The 13,216-nt window shown below is 56.4% G+C and overlaps 1 protein-coding gene across 4 annotated transcripts; it reads right to left on the bottom strand.

Moving 5' to 3' along the window:
- Positions 1-1,457: 1,457 nt before the first annotated feature.
- On the bottom strand, positions 1,458-13,115 carry CASC3 (CASC3 exon junction complex subunit). Of its 4 annotated transcripts, none has more exons than XM_059489321.1 (14): positions 12,843-13,115; positions 10,836-10,863; positions 10,509-10,546; positions 8,918-9,076; positions 8,690-8,841; positions 7,967-8,143; positions 7,078-7,763; positions 5,564-5,628; positions 5,293-5,407; positions 4,645-4,743; positions 3,887-4,101; positions 2,707-2,829; positions 2,459-2,535; positions 1,458-1,892 (listed from the first exon to the last, which is right to left on the bottom strand). In XM_059489321.1, exons 1-13 carry the CDS (start codon positions 13,113-13,115, stop codon positions 2,500-2,502), a joined length of 2,166 nt encoding a protein of 721 aa, XP_059345304.1. In that variant the 3' UTR covers positions 1,458-1,892; positions 2,459-2,499. The 4 variants fall into 4 exon arrangements, with proteins under 4 accessions (XP_059345304.1, XP_059345302.1, XP_059345303.1 ...); XM_059489319.1 differs by having other exon boundaries at positions 2,459-2,522; XM_059489320.1 differs by lacking the exon at positions 2,459-2,535.
- Between the last annotated feature and the right edge of the window lie 101 nt (positions 13,116-13,216).

The following is a 13,216-nucleotide window of genomic DNA, read 5'->3' as shown; positions in this document are numbered from 1 at the left end:
GGCTCCCTCCAGCCCTGCTCCCAGGGCAGGGCTGGGCTGGGGATGGGTGGCAGCTGCTTTCAGGGATGTGGGAGTGAGGGTGGCTGGTGCCAGGCACAGCAGAGCTGCAATTTCAGTCCCACTGTGAGCTCCTGAGAAGGGCAGAGCTGTACCCAGGAAGAGCAGAGCGGCTCCTGGGAAGGGAGAATGGTGCCTAAGGAGGGAGCACTCCTGGGAGACAGCAGAGGTGGCACTGGTCCTGCCAGGGAAGCTCAGGTGGATGCTGTCCCTGTGAGTCTCAGCCCCAGGAAGGACACACAAGAGCTGTCTGCTTCCTACAACGCTGTTAAATGTGCATCCCACAGGATTAGAATCCAAATAACACCAAAACCTTGGGATGGAGGTATAAGATCCAGGATTTCAGTTGTGTAATCAATGACATCTATAAGATGAGGGGATTGGTGGCTGAAACAAGACACAAAAGGTCACGGAGTCACAACCATCACACAAAGAAGGAATTTCTGCTGGAGAGCCAGGCATGGATGAGGGACCCACACAGAGAATGAGCAGGTGGGTGCTGTCCCTTGTCCTGGCCACAGATGGGGACAGAGTGGCCGAGCCACCTCTCGCTCGGTGACGTCCCCTCAGCCGGCAGCTGGCGCGTCCCCACGGCGTCCCGGCACGTGCTCGGGAGAGCAGCAGGAACCGGCAGGAACGGGCAGGAATCAGCAGCCGGCCCTGCCAAGTTTCCTAATGCAATTTGCAAACGGCTGCGAGGACGTGGCCAAGCCCGAGCGGGGCCGGAGGGATGCAGGATGTGGGATGCGGAGCGGCAGCGCTGTGGCACACAGAGCCAGCCAGGACAGAGTGGCACAGCTGTCGTGGTGACAGTCACCCCATGGGGACAGCAATCCCACAGGGGACACAAGGCTGCTGTGGGGAAGCGAGGCAGGAGCTGGAGCAGGGCTGAGGTGCTTCCTTGTGAGGCCAAAGCCCAGCCCGGTGCGTTGGGGCGGGTTCCAACACCCTCCACAGCCCCAGCAGCAACACCCAAGTGCTGGGAGCAAACCTGGCCCTGCTGAGCTGGTTTGGGTGCTGGCTGGGCTGCTCGGGCAGCGTCGGGGTGCTGGGTGCCCACAAACCTCCCCCTCTCTCTGTGGATTTGGCAGAGGAAGGATGGAAACATCCCCTTGTGCTGCTGGGGGTGGCAGGGATGGGGGTCACCCTGTGGTCTCCCACCTGAGAGCTCACACACACCAGTTACCAACAGTTTTGTTGGGAAAAGAATCAGGAGGAGCTCCTAAGTTAAGTGGTTCTGCCCAGGCAGTGCATTCCTGACAGCTTCCCACGGCTCCATTGCCCTTCCCCTGCTCCAAAAGTGGCAGAAACCAACTTGCTAATTGAAGAGAATTGAAAAGAAGAATAAACTGAGGTAGGGGCGATGTCACTGCTGCTTACCCAAACAAATAAAAACGAGATACCCAAAAGAAACAAATCAGCTTTACTGAAGGAGCTGCTTCATTCCTTAAATAAAAACAGAGACCACGATCAAGCCAGCGGAGTTGGACATCCCAGGAGGGAGCGGGGAACATTTAGTAACGGGGAGAAGTTGGGAGAACTTGTGGCCAAGGACCGACTCAGGGGTTGGTTCTTTGGCGGCCCCAGCACGGGGGAGAAGGGGAGCGGGCAGCAGCAAGATGGATTTTGGGAAGGCACAGCTCAGGCCATGGGGGAAGTGCCTGGTCCTGAGCACAGTGCAGGTGGCTCATCCTGCTGCCTCACCTCCACGCAGGGAAGGAGCCATTCCAAGGAGCAGCTTTCCTCCTTGCCCAGGGGCTGAGTCTGGTGCTGGGATTCCTGGGGCTGTGTCCCTACGTGTTGCTCCTCTCCTTTGATTTTTCACCTTTGCTGTCCTGGGAAGGGGGAAAGAGGGAAGAGCAGCAGAGGTTTAGAGCCCCCCAAACCCCTACATGGGGGAGACAGTGCTATGGCTGGGTCTTGACAGCAACCCCCCCACCCACCTCTCTGGGCACAACCAGCCCCCCTGTGCCAACCTCTCCTCATGATTCCAGATTTTTCCATCACGAGGCCTTTCCAGGGCCTCTCCATCAGACAATTTGCTCCTTAGCCCTCCCCATGTACAGGAACCCACCAGCACATGCCTGCCCGGGTCTGGGCTTGCTTGACTGCCATACATGAAGGAGATATGGAAAGGGAAACCAAAAACACACATGGCATTCCAGCACGCTCACACATGCACAGCTCACAGCACTGGAGCAAGGAGATCATTCCCAGCACAGGGAAGCACTGGCATCCTGAAAAACTTTAAACTCTACTGCCTGAATTATCTGCTGAGTTCTCAGTGTTTATCCTTCCTGCCTCCTAGCTCCTCCAGCCAGGGCTGGATTTTTCCCTCTCAAAATCGTCCTGTTTTCTACCCTGAACAAATAAAATAAAAAAGAGTCAACTTCAGACTTACTTTTTACGTGGTTTTAGTTTTAAAGATTTAAGTAACTCAAATTAACTGGAGCCCTGCTTACCACCTGCAACGAGAAGCTGAGGTTTGGGACAGGTCAGAGATGAGACAGTTTAAGATTCCCCCTTACAAAAGAACAAGGTTATTTTTTTGGGGGGATGGGAGAGGAAACTGCAGCCCCACACACACACACACACACACCAGTGACATCTCACACACACACACAAGGAGCAAAGGTGAGGGGATGGTACCTCTGGAGGGGGTGGCTTGATGGTCACAGGCTGGGACGTCCGGCGGGGCGGGGAGGGCTTGGGCTGCACCTGCTGCTGGACAGTGTTGTAGTAGGTGACCCCCCCATAGACCTGGGACTGCGCCTGCAGGAGCAGCAGGGTCAGAGCTCCGGGCTGGGGGGCCCTGTGAGCCCCTCCTGGCACCCACTGGGGCTGGACAGCTGCCCCCAGCCAGAGCCAAGAGGGGCTGTGCCCCCCAGACATCAGCCTCCGAAGCCACTTGTGTGTGCCCACCCCTCACCAATGTCCCCCCCAACTCCAGCAGGGACAGGACCCCTGCGGTCCATGGAATCCCTGAACTTCCCAACAGCAGCTTTTCTGCCTGGACACAGCTGCCCTGCACATCCAGCCCTGCAGCCTCAGGGGAAAATGCCCTCAAAGCAAGGTGAGATCCTGCTGGGATGGGCTGGAGCAGTGGGAAGGGTAGGGATGGCTGGCAGCTCATGGAAGCATGCAGCTCTCCAGCCTTCCACAGCGTGTCAGCCCTGCTCCAGTCACAGCCTGTAGGCTCTGCTCCAACCACAGCACCAGGATCTGGTCTGCTCTGGCCTCATCTGCCTTTTCAAGGATCTGGTCTGATCTGTCTCCTGTGGGATTAGGTCCATCTGCCTCCTCAGGGATCTAATCTGCCTCCTCACAGGAATCTGACCCATGTCCCTACAGAATCTGGTCTGATCTGCCTCCTCAAGGACCCAATCCAATCTGACTCCTAAGGGATCTGATTTGATCTGCCTCCTCACAGAAACCTGATCCATGCTCCTACAGGATCTGCCTCCTCAGGGACCCAATCCAATCTGCCCCCTCACAGCCTAGCAGTGACCTTAGATACCAAGCTGGGCTATGGAGCATGAAAATCCATCCCCATGCTGCTCACACCAGCCAGTTCCCAGCCTCCATCTCCAACAGAACTGACCTCCAAAGCCATTCCCAAGGGATCCTTGGCTCAGCAGGGCCCTGGAGGGCCTGCTCCACACCCCCCAGGACAGGATTTCACCCAGTGCCTGCCACACTCAGGGAGCCATGAGAACAATCTTTTCTGGGATTCCAGCAGCCTTTGCACATCCTCTCCCAGGAACACCTCACATCCCACACCATCCCACCTGCTCCTGCCTGGGGAGGAGCCACAGCACACCCGGCTTACCTGAGTGTTGGAATAGAGATGAGGAGGGGGCGGAGGAGGCAGAGCTCCAGGGGGGTAGGGGTAGCCAGGATTGCCGAAATTCATCACTCCAGGGGCAGAGAAGTAAGTCGGAGTGAGCAGCTGCTGCGGCGGGGGCTGCCCCGGGGGCATGGACACTGCTGGGGGGTACAGGCCGGGGTTTGCCATGGCTGGGGGCGTCTGGTGGGGGTGTAAACCTGCAGGTGAGCCAAAAAAGAGCATCCCTGGGTAGCAGCAGGAAGGAGCACGCTCTGCTCCCTGCTGGGGAGGGACGCAGAGCAGCAGAGCACAGCCCCCTCCCCAGTTCCGGATTCAGCGGAACCAGAGGTGGCCCCACGGCAACTCCACTGCAGGAAACAATTTGTGTGGGCAAGCAGAGAACATGTTAGACAGCTCCCAGTTCTGCTTTTTCCTGAGCTACAGGGCCAGGGAGTGAGGAACCAGCCCAGTGCCCACGGAAGGGAGCGGCCCAGCCTGCTGAGGCCCCACAGAGACCTGCAAACATCCAGCTGGGAGCTGCCAAAGATTCAGCTCCCCTTGTCCTGCACTGCATGGAAGCTCCAGAAATATCTATTTTTTCTTTCATTAAAACTGATACTGGTTCAGCCTCACTGCAGGAGGGAGCAGGTCTCTTCCATGTTGTAGAAATTAAGGAAAATGGATTCCTCTCTGTGATGGAGGCTGTGGGAGAGCAGAGTTCTCTGTTGCCCAGGTCCAGGGGTGTCCCACTGGCTCCTCACCTGGATGAGGGAGGTGCATCTCCGGCTGCACAATCATCCCTTGGGGCGGCAGCGGGGCTGGGTTCTCACCGTGGGCGTAGATTGGTCCCTGGAATTGTACTGCAACAACACATGACAGGCTGTGAGGAAAAGCTCTGTGGAATTTCATTCCCCTGCAGCCGGGCACACACAGCCCAGCCTGCCCCGAGGGCTTCCACAGCACACAGAGGCTCCAGGGCTCACAGATGGGACATGGTCCCTGAAGAAAAGCCTCCTACTCCCTTTAGAAAGCAGGAAAATACTCGGGGAATTTCTTCTCTAACACTTTAAATGCTGGAGGGAATTCCTAATCCATCCCCAGTCCTGTTCTCCCCATGCTCAAATGTCAAAGACCTGATTTAAAGTTCAATTTTAATCCCAATTCTCAGGAAGAATTGGGACGTCCTAAGAGCCCTGGCACAGAGAGGGGGTAACACTGAGGATAATTCCATGGGTTTTAACACAACCAGGCAGGCTCCCAGCTGCCTCTGAGACACTGTATGAGAAGACACAACAAACAAAAGAGAAGATAAAGTCCCAGCCCTGAGAGAAATGGGGAGATCCTTCCTCCAATTGCTGACATGGAGCAGGGATCACAGGGAGCCACAGGAGCAGGAAGGAAACACTCACGTGGGTCATAGTAGTGCCCTTCCACGATGCTGATGTGCATGGGGGGCGCAGGCTCCGGCACGGGGGGTCTCTGTCTCTGCGATGAGTAGCGCTTCACACGCCCCCCTGGCACTGCCTGTGAGAGTGCAGGGATCAGGGGGGCTGTGGGGCACCCCTGACACCCAAACCTCCCCTGGGTCACCCCCAAACACCCCCAGAATGAGCCTGTAATTAGCACAGCCCCAAGGGAATGAGAGCCCGTGTGCAGTCACGCTCGGGGATCAGGCGTTACCATCTCCTCCATCCGGTTAAACTGCGGTGCTGGCCCAGCTCCCACGTGCACATGGTTGGGAATACCTGAGGAAGGAACACACTGCTCATTACTGGGGTTTGTGCTGGTTCCCAGGCTGGAGCTGCCTCACCCGGGGGCGTGGCTGCAGCTCAGATCCCTCTCCCATGACATGGAACCTTTGGACTTCATGGCCCCAGTGATTTGAAATATTCAGGGATAAATTAGAGGCTGTTTTGTCGCTGCACATTCATTCATTTCAGGCATTTAGCAATGTCTAAATCCTGTTTCAAAACTAAATCCACTGCTTGGAACTGCTCTGAGCTCAGTGTCTGCTGAGACACAGATCTCTTCCAGGTGGATCAAGGATCCATGTGGAATCTGAAGCTGCAGTTTAAACCTCTGCAGGGTGTAAACACTTTTATCCCAGGCTCCTTTGGATTCCAACAGCAAAATGAATCCACAGCAAAGTGAATTTGAAACCATGGCTTAAAACCACAGTGCCAAGGTGATCACAGGTGATTCCAAGGGAGGGAAAATGGATAAAACAAACACTGGAAGTGTTCATGGATCACTGACAGAGGGATATAGAATGGACAGATGGGGGCCAAATGATTCCCAGAATAACTCCTCCCTCCTCTGCAAGGGACAAAAAGGGACAGCAGAGTCATCATCCCTCTCACAGCAGAACATGATCATGTACCTGCAGCCAAGAGCTGGCCTGGGGGAAATTTGGGAAGATGCTTCATTTTTGTGCATTAAAAAAAAAATCCCTAAACCAGACAATCTCAGTACTTTTGAACTTTGGACATTTCCAGCCCATCCAGGGGTCTGTTCTCACAAACTTCACAGTGCCACCAGTACCAAATGACTTCTGGTTCCATGACCTCAACCTCACAGACATTTATGAAAGCAGCAAATCACTTCCCTCTCCTTGCTCCAGTTTTACTCCCTCGGGAAGCATTCTAACACTTCCCAGCACAGACTCTAATTCTGCAAAGGGATAATTATACCTGGATGACCTCTCTGTGGATGTGCAACTGGAACTGTCCTCAGCTGGCACCAGAGTTACTCTGTCCCATGTCTCTCCCTCCTCCCAGGCACAAAGGGATTTGCCAATCCTTGCCAGGCCTTGGCTGTTGGTAACCAAACCCCAGTGCCAGGAAATGAGCTGATAAACAGGAAGAAGTTCCTTTCTGCTCTGAGCAGGACACCACAGAGCCCAGTTATTGATCCTTATCTTGTGCTCCCCTGCAGCAGGGGTCAGTCTTGTGATTCACATCACAGTGAAAGGATCCCTTCTATCCTTCCCAGCCCTGATTCCATTCACCTACACGAAAATGTTTAATTTCCCTTTTTCTCTGCTGTTTTATCCATACTGCAGCACTTTCTCAGCAGAAACCACCACTCTGCACCCACCCTGGGACAGAGCTTGCACAGAAACAGCTCAGCTCTGACCAACTGCACAGATAGGAGGCCCTGGGCTGCTGGAAAAGCAGGAGGCTGCTCCCACTTACCCCTCAGCTCCCGGGGTGGGATGAACTGGGACTGCCCCGGGCTCCAGTTCTGCTCTGTCAGGTTCATCTGGGTCATCTCCTGCTCAAGTCCATCCACGCTGGATTCCACTGGTGACTCCCAGTTGCTCTTGGCTGCCGTGGGGGAGCTCTCAGCTGGCATGGCTTTTGGAATCACAGGAGCCAGCCCCTCAGAAGCAGGCACCTCCTCTGCCAGCTTCCCTGCCTCCCCAGCCTTGACTCTGGTCCTTCTTGCCCGGGAATAAGATTTCTTCTCCACTGGTCTGTCCGGTGGTGGCTGCACAGCGTCAGCACCCGTGGCTTGGTTTTCCAGAGCTCCCTCCTCCTTCCCAGGGCTGCCATGGACGTGTCCCACCTCCAGCTCAGGGGACGTGTCCCTCGATGGGCTCTGCTCTGCGTGCTTCCCACGGTAGCCACCCTCCTGCTTGGCTTGTTCCCCGTTCCTGTGCAGCACAGTGGCCTCTGAGGCTCGGTAGCCTGGACGTGTGTCCTTGTAGCCCCCCATCCTGGGGTAGTTCCTGGCATTGGGCATCCTGCCAGCGCTGCCAGAGCTGCGGCTGTTGTAGGAGCGTGGGGGAGCCGAGGGGCTCTTGGCACCCTGGTGCCTTGGGGGCTTGGGGGGCCTCTCATTGGACCAGTTGGGGTCTCGCTGAGGGGGACTGCCAAAGCTGAGGGAGAAAAACAGAACAACTCATTAGGAAGAAACCCCTGGGTGGGAAGAATCACTTGTGTTAGGGAACACCTTCCCAGTATGCACATCCAGAAACCCCAGGAATGTGGTTCCACGTGACAGAGCTTTCCCTCTTTGCATCCCCAGACCTGTTCCCTCTCCCCAGGACAACCCAGGCCCTGGTGTGACCCCGGGGCTCACCGTGGCTTGCGCATCCTGCGGGGTTTGATGTCATCAGGGTTGTGGGCTGAGCGGATGTCATACCCATACAGAGCAATCAGCTCCTGCCTGGTCTTGGGGGCCTGCTCATCCTCACGGAACTTGTCGTGTTCCCAGCGCCCCTCGTCCTTCCACAGCTTCCGCTGACGACCCTTGGGCCTGGAAAAGGGACACAGGGAGGAGCAAGGGGCTGTAAGGTCATGATGTGGTAGTTTTGAGCAGTTCCACACAGAGCCTGAGCATTCCTGGGGCAGGGAATGCACAGGAAGCAGCATCCCTCCTTCCTCCCACTCCTCCTGGCCAGCAGCTGCTGGTAACCCTCTGCTATTTGGGAAAAGCAGCTGCAAGAGTCACTGCTGCCTGCCACAAGGCTTTTTTGGTGGGTTTTGTGCATCTCTCCTTCAAAATAAAGATTTGAAGTGTCCTGGCAGGTAACAAGCACAGACCTTCCCAGTTCCTCCCACTCCTCCTGCCCAGCTGCTGCTGGTGACCCTCTGCTATTTGGGAAAAGCAGCTGCAAGTCACTGCTGCCTCCCACAAGGCTTTTTTTGTAGGTCTTGTGCATCTCTCCTTCAAAATAAAGATCTAAAGTGTCCTGGCAGGTAACAAGCACCGACCTTCCCACTGAAGGAAGGAGCCCTGCTGCCAAAGCTGGCCTGGAAGCTGGCCTGTCCCTCCCAGAGCCCCAGGGGGACACTCACATACCTGACCTCCTCCTCCTGCGTCTGCCCTCGGAGGTCGTGCTCAAAGAAGAGCCCCTTGCGCGGGATGTACGCCGGGTTCTTGCGATCCTCATCGTCATCCAGGTGCTTGGGAACCTTCTTCCCAACCTTCTTCTCCACAGGCTCGGTGCTCTCCTGTCAGAAGCAGGGAGCTCTCACCACTGCAGCAGTCCTGCTGCCAGCCCCCAGCCCGGAGCCGTGGGACACCCACCTGCCCGTCCCCGCTCTGCCGCTCGCCCGTCACCGCTCCCTTGGCATCCACCTTCTCACTGCCCTTCTCTCCTCTGGCTGCTGACTCGCAGGAATCGTTGCTGTCCTGCTTCAGCTCCACCTTGGAGCTTTCTTCCTCGCTGTAATCCTCTTCCTCTGCCTGGGAGACACCCAGTGACTCAAACGTGCTCCGTTACCAACAGATCTGCCAGGAATCTCCCCAAATCTGGAGTCAGATCCGGCAATAGATTGCCCAGAAATTCCCTCAGCTGTGGAGTTAGATCCCTGCTCCAGCTGTTAGACATGACTCTTCCAGAGCAGATGATTAGCTCCTAAAATTCTTCCTATCCCCATGTTTTTACAGGAAAAGCAAAGGTTAAACCCAACCTCTCTAAAGAGGGAGGATTCAAGAGGTTTACTGGAATGGAGCTGGGATCAGCTGCCCAACAAAGACGTGACATCCCACCACTACAAAAAGGCTCCTGCAGACTGGGAACACCGGTGATCTCAGGCCCTTCCCTCCACACTGAGGGCCCGGATCCAGCCAGGGCCACGTTTCCAAATTCCCTGGAGTTCCTCAGCTGACTCACTCTGCTCAGGAGCATGACCTGGTTTCACCCCCAGGAGCCTCCGGAGGCTGGAGCCCAACTAAAAATAGCTCGGGGTGATTAACCAAACCCTGCTCCATTTTCCTCTTTCAACACAGCCCTTGCACATCGCCTGCTCCCGGTGTTTACGCTGGGGAAGCCCAGGCTGGGCATTATTTTTAGGTACAGGAACAGAGTCATCCTGGCAAGGCAGTGATGCAACAACCCCGCTGCCACTGGGAGCCTCCACGCGGGATTCCAGGCTGGAAGAGCTCTGGGAGCTGCCCCAACACTTCTGCAGCATGCAGTGCTCCTTCTTTGTTAATGCCATAGATTAATTCCCAAATAAACAACTTGGATTTCCTCTGCCTGGTGGTTTGGATGGTCTCTAGCCACTGTTTCCCTCAAGATTCCCAAAACACAGATGGATTTTCCTTAGAAAGCCTTCACTGTAACTCTTAGACACCAGAACTTCTCTAAACTCCTTGTAAATCTCAAGAAAGCTTTCACTATAATTCTTAGACACCAGAACTTCTCTAAACTCCTTGTAAATCTCAAACTTTACAGAGTTCTGACCTAAAAATCCAGGGGAACCTGCAGCCCCCCAGGCACGGGTGGGATGGGATTCCTTCAGCACCCCCTAATTCCCAAAGTGCATTCCCCCTCCAGCTGCTCCCTCAGAACACAGGGAAGCCCCTGGGATGCTCCCAGCCACCACTTTGCTTTTGAATTCCAACTAATTAAAACCCAACAAGCATTCCACACTCCTCCCACGCCCTTCTTGGCCGTGGCAAATCCAGTTCCCAGTGTGAGAAGAGCCAGGAGAGTTTTTCCCTTGCACACACTGGCCCTGCACCCTCCCCAGCAGCACAGTGACACTGGTCCCAGTGCCAGGGGCTGGGAGTGGGGGAGGAAATTTCCTCAGGAGACAGAGGGAAGGGATCCAAGGGCACAAATGAAATTCCATGGGAATCAGGGGCTCAGCAGGACAGGGGTCAGCCTTACCTCCGAGTCCTCGGCGCTTTCGTAGTCAGAGAGCACGGCTGTGGGGAGGGAGAGGAGTGGGGTCAGGGCAGGGCTGGACATGGCTCCCCTGCCATGCGACCAAACCCTTCCCAAAGGGAATTTGGATGCCAGCAGCACCCTGGATCAATGCCACAGCCAGCTATGGGAGCAGGGAAGACTTTGGGACACTGTCCCTGTACCCCACACTTGCCTGCTGTTACAATATTGGGCATAGCAACAATCACAGGATTGTTTGAAAAGCTGTTTTTTGTCTGGTTTTTACTTTTTTTTGCACACAAACAACCCTGCCCAAGAGCTATCACTCACCATCTCCTTCGATGCCATCCTCACTTTCCTGCAGAGAGAGAAAAGTGAGGGGTGTTAAAGCAGGGGAGGGCAGCAGCCAGGTCCTAGCAACATGGAATCATGGATTCACAAAACCACAGAATAATGGAATTGTTTAGATTGGAAAAGATCTTTAAGACCAAGTCCAACCTTCAACAAACACCAGCCCCATGTCACCACTAAACCACATCCACACTTTTTGTACACTTCAGGGAATTGGGCAGCCTGGGCCAGTGCCTGACCACCTCTTCCATGAAGGAAAATTCCCTCAGAACATATTTTCTTAGTATCTACTACCCTAATACCTTTTCCTAACAGCTGTTCTTTTGTCCTAATGTCCATTTTTCCTAACACCCAGCATCCCATGATCCCACACATGATAACAGCAAGGTCTGACCCTGACCCTATTGCGTCCACCCATGGAAGTTCAGCTCCAGTGACCAAGAAGAAACAAACTGGAGTCTTTCTAAGGCTCCAAGAACTTTCTAGAGCAGCTACAGCAGGGAAGATGGAGAGCAAAGCACAGCCTGTTGGTGTTGGGGGTCTCCAGGGAACAGAGAGACAGTGACAGGGGAGCCAGGATCCCTCCCCTGGCAACCAAGAGCCAGGGAAAGGGCAAGAACAGGGAATAACAAACAGAGGCTCAGCTCAGGGAAGGGGCTGGAAGAAGCCAACAGGTCAGAGAAGGAAAAGTGATCAGTAAAACTGCTGCCCAGAGAAGCTGTGGCTGCCCCATCCTTGGAAGTGTCCAAGGGCAGGTTGGACAGGGCTTGGATTAAACTGGGATAGTGGAAATTGGTAGAAGGTGGAACTGGATGAGCTTTGAGGCTCCTTTCAAACCAAACCATTCCACGATTCCAGCATGAAGACAAAGATCAACCCAACTGTGCAGAAACGACAACCCCAGAGCACAAACAACCCGACCAAGGTGACAAGACAAACCCAAAACCACCAGAGAAAAACACCCAGGGAGTCAGGGGGAGCTGGAAATAACCAGCCCTGGAAGCTAAAACAGGAAAGAGCTGGAAATAACCAGCAGCAGAACCCAAACCAGGAGGGAATTGCACCTGGATGTGAACTGCAAAGCAGAACTGCACAGTGGGGGGAGAGAGCAGCACCCACCCCCCACCTGCCCTTGCTGCAGAGACCCCAAGAGCAGGGACAGCACCCCAAGAACAGGACAGGATCTCAGACTGAGGAGATCCAGCCACAGGGAGTCAGAGCAAAGTCTGCTCCTGGGGGGCTGCTCCAGCCCAGCTCTTCCCCACACATTTTGGGGGGGGGGTTCAGCCATTCCCCCAATTCCCCAGACTGGCGCTCCCCCAGCTCTCCACCCTTCACTTTGTCCCCACACCCTGCAGGTCCCAATATCAGTGCCCCCAACAGCAGAGCCCCCCAGGTCTCTCACTCCTCCCCAGGGACCTCCATGGAGACCAGAACCCCTCTCTCAGCCCCTCCCTGCACTCGGTCCTCAATGTCCCCAAACCCCCTGCCATCCCCAGGCTCCTCAATGTCCCCAAGTCCCCCGCCATCCCCAGGGTGCTCGGTGTCCCCAAGCCCCCCACCATCCCCAGGCTCCTCAATGTCCCCAAACCCCTCACCCTCCCCAGGGTGCTCGGTGTCCCCAAACCCCCAGCCATCCCCAGGCTCCTCAATGTCCCCAAACCCCCAGCCATCCCCAGGCTCCTCAATGTCCCCAAACCCCCCGCCATCCCCAGGCTCCTCAATGTCTCCAAACCCCCCGCCATCCCCAGGGTGCTCAGTGTCCCCAAGCCCCCCGCCATCTCCAAGATGCTCAGTGTCCCCAAACCCCCCACCATACCCAGGCTCCTCAGTGTCCCCAAGCCCCCCGACATCTCCAAGGTGCTCAGTGTCCCCAAGCTCCCCACTATACCCAGGCTCCTCAGTGTCCCCAAGCCCCCCGCCATCCCCCGGTCACACTCCGCCCCCCGAGCCCCCGTTCCCGAGCCCCCCCAGCCCCTCACTCACACACTCCGACTCGGCCGCGCTCTTCCCCCCGGCCCCACCGGCGCTCTCAGCCCCGCGGCCCCGCGGCCCAGCCCCGAGGGCCCCCGCGGCGCCGCGCGGCGGGCGGTGAGACAACCGGGGCGAGCCGGACCGGGAACGGGAGCGGGATCCGGATGCCGAGCGGGAGCGGGCGGAACGGGGGGAACCGGGAGCGGAGCCGGCGCTGTCGGAGGCCGCCGAGCCCTCGCTGTCCTCGCTGTCCTGCGAGGCGCGCTGCCGCCGCCGGTCCGCCATCTTGGCCGCGGGGCACCACGGGAACGGCGCGCGCGCGGCCTCCGCCGCCCCCCCCCCCCCCGCTCCGGTACCGCGCCCGCCAGGGGGCGCGCGCCGCGCGC

Source organism: Ammospiza nelsoni, chromosome 26 (assembly GCF_027579445.1).
Source record: "Ammospiza nelsoni isolate bAmmNel1 chromosome 26, bAmmNel1.pri, whole genome shotgun sequence".
Taxonomy (NCBI): Eukaryota; Metazoa; Chordata; class Aves; order Passeriformes; family Passerellidae; genus Ammospiza; species Ammospiza nelsoni.
Note: the sequence above shows the minus strand (reverse complement) of the source record. Positions and strands in the feature narration are given on the sequence as shown.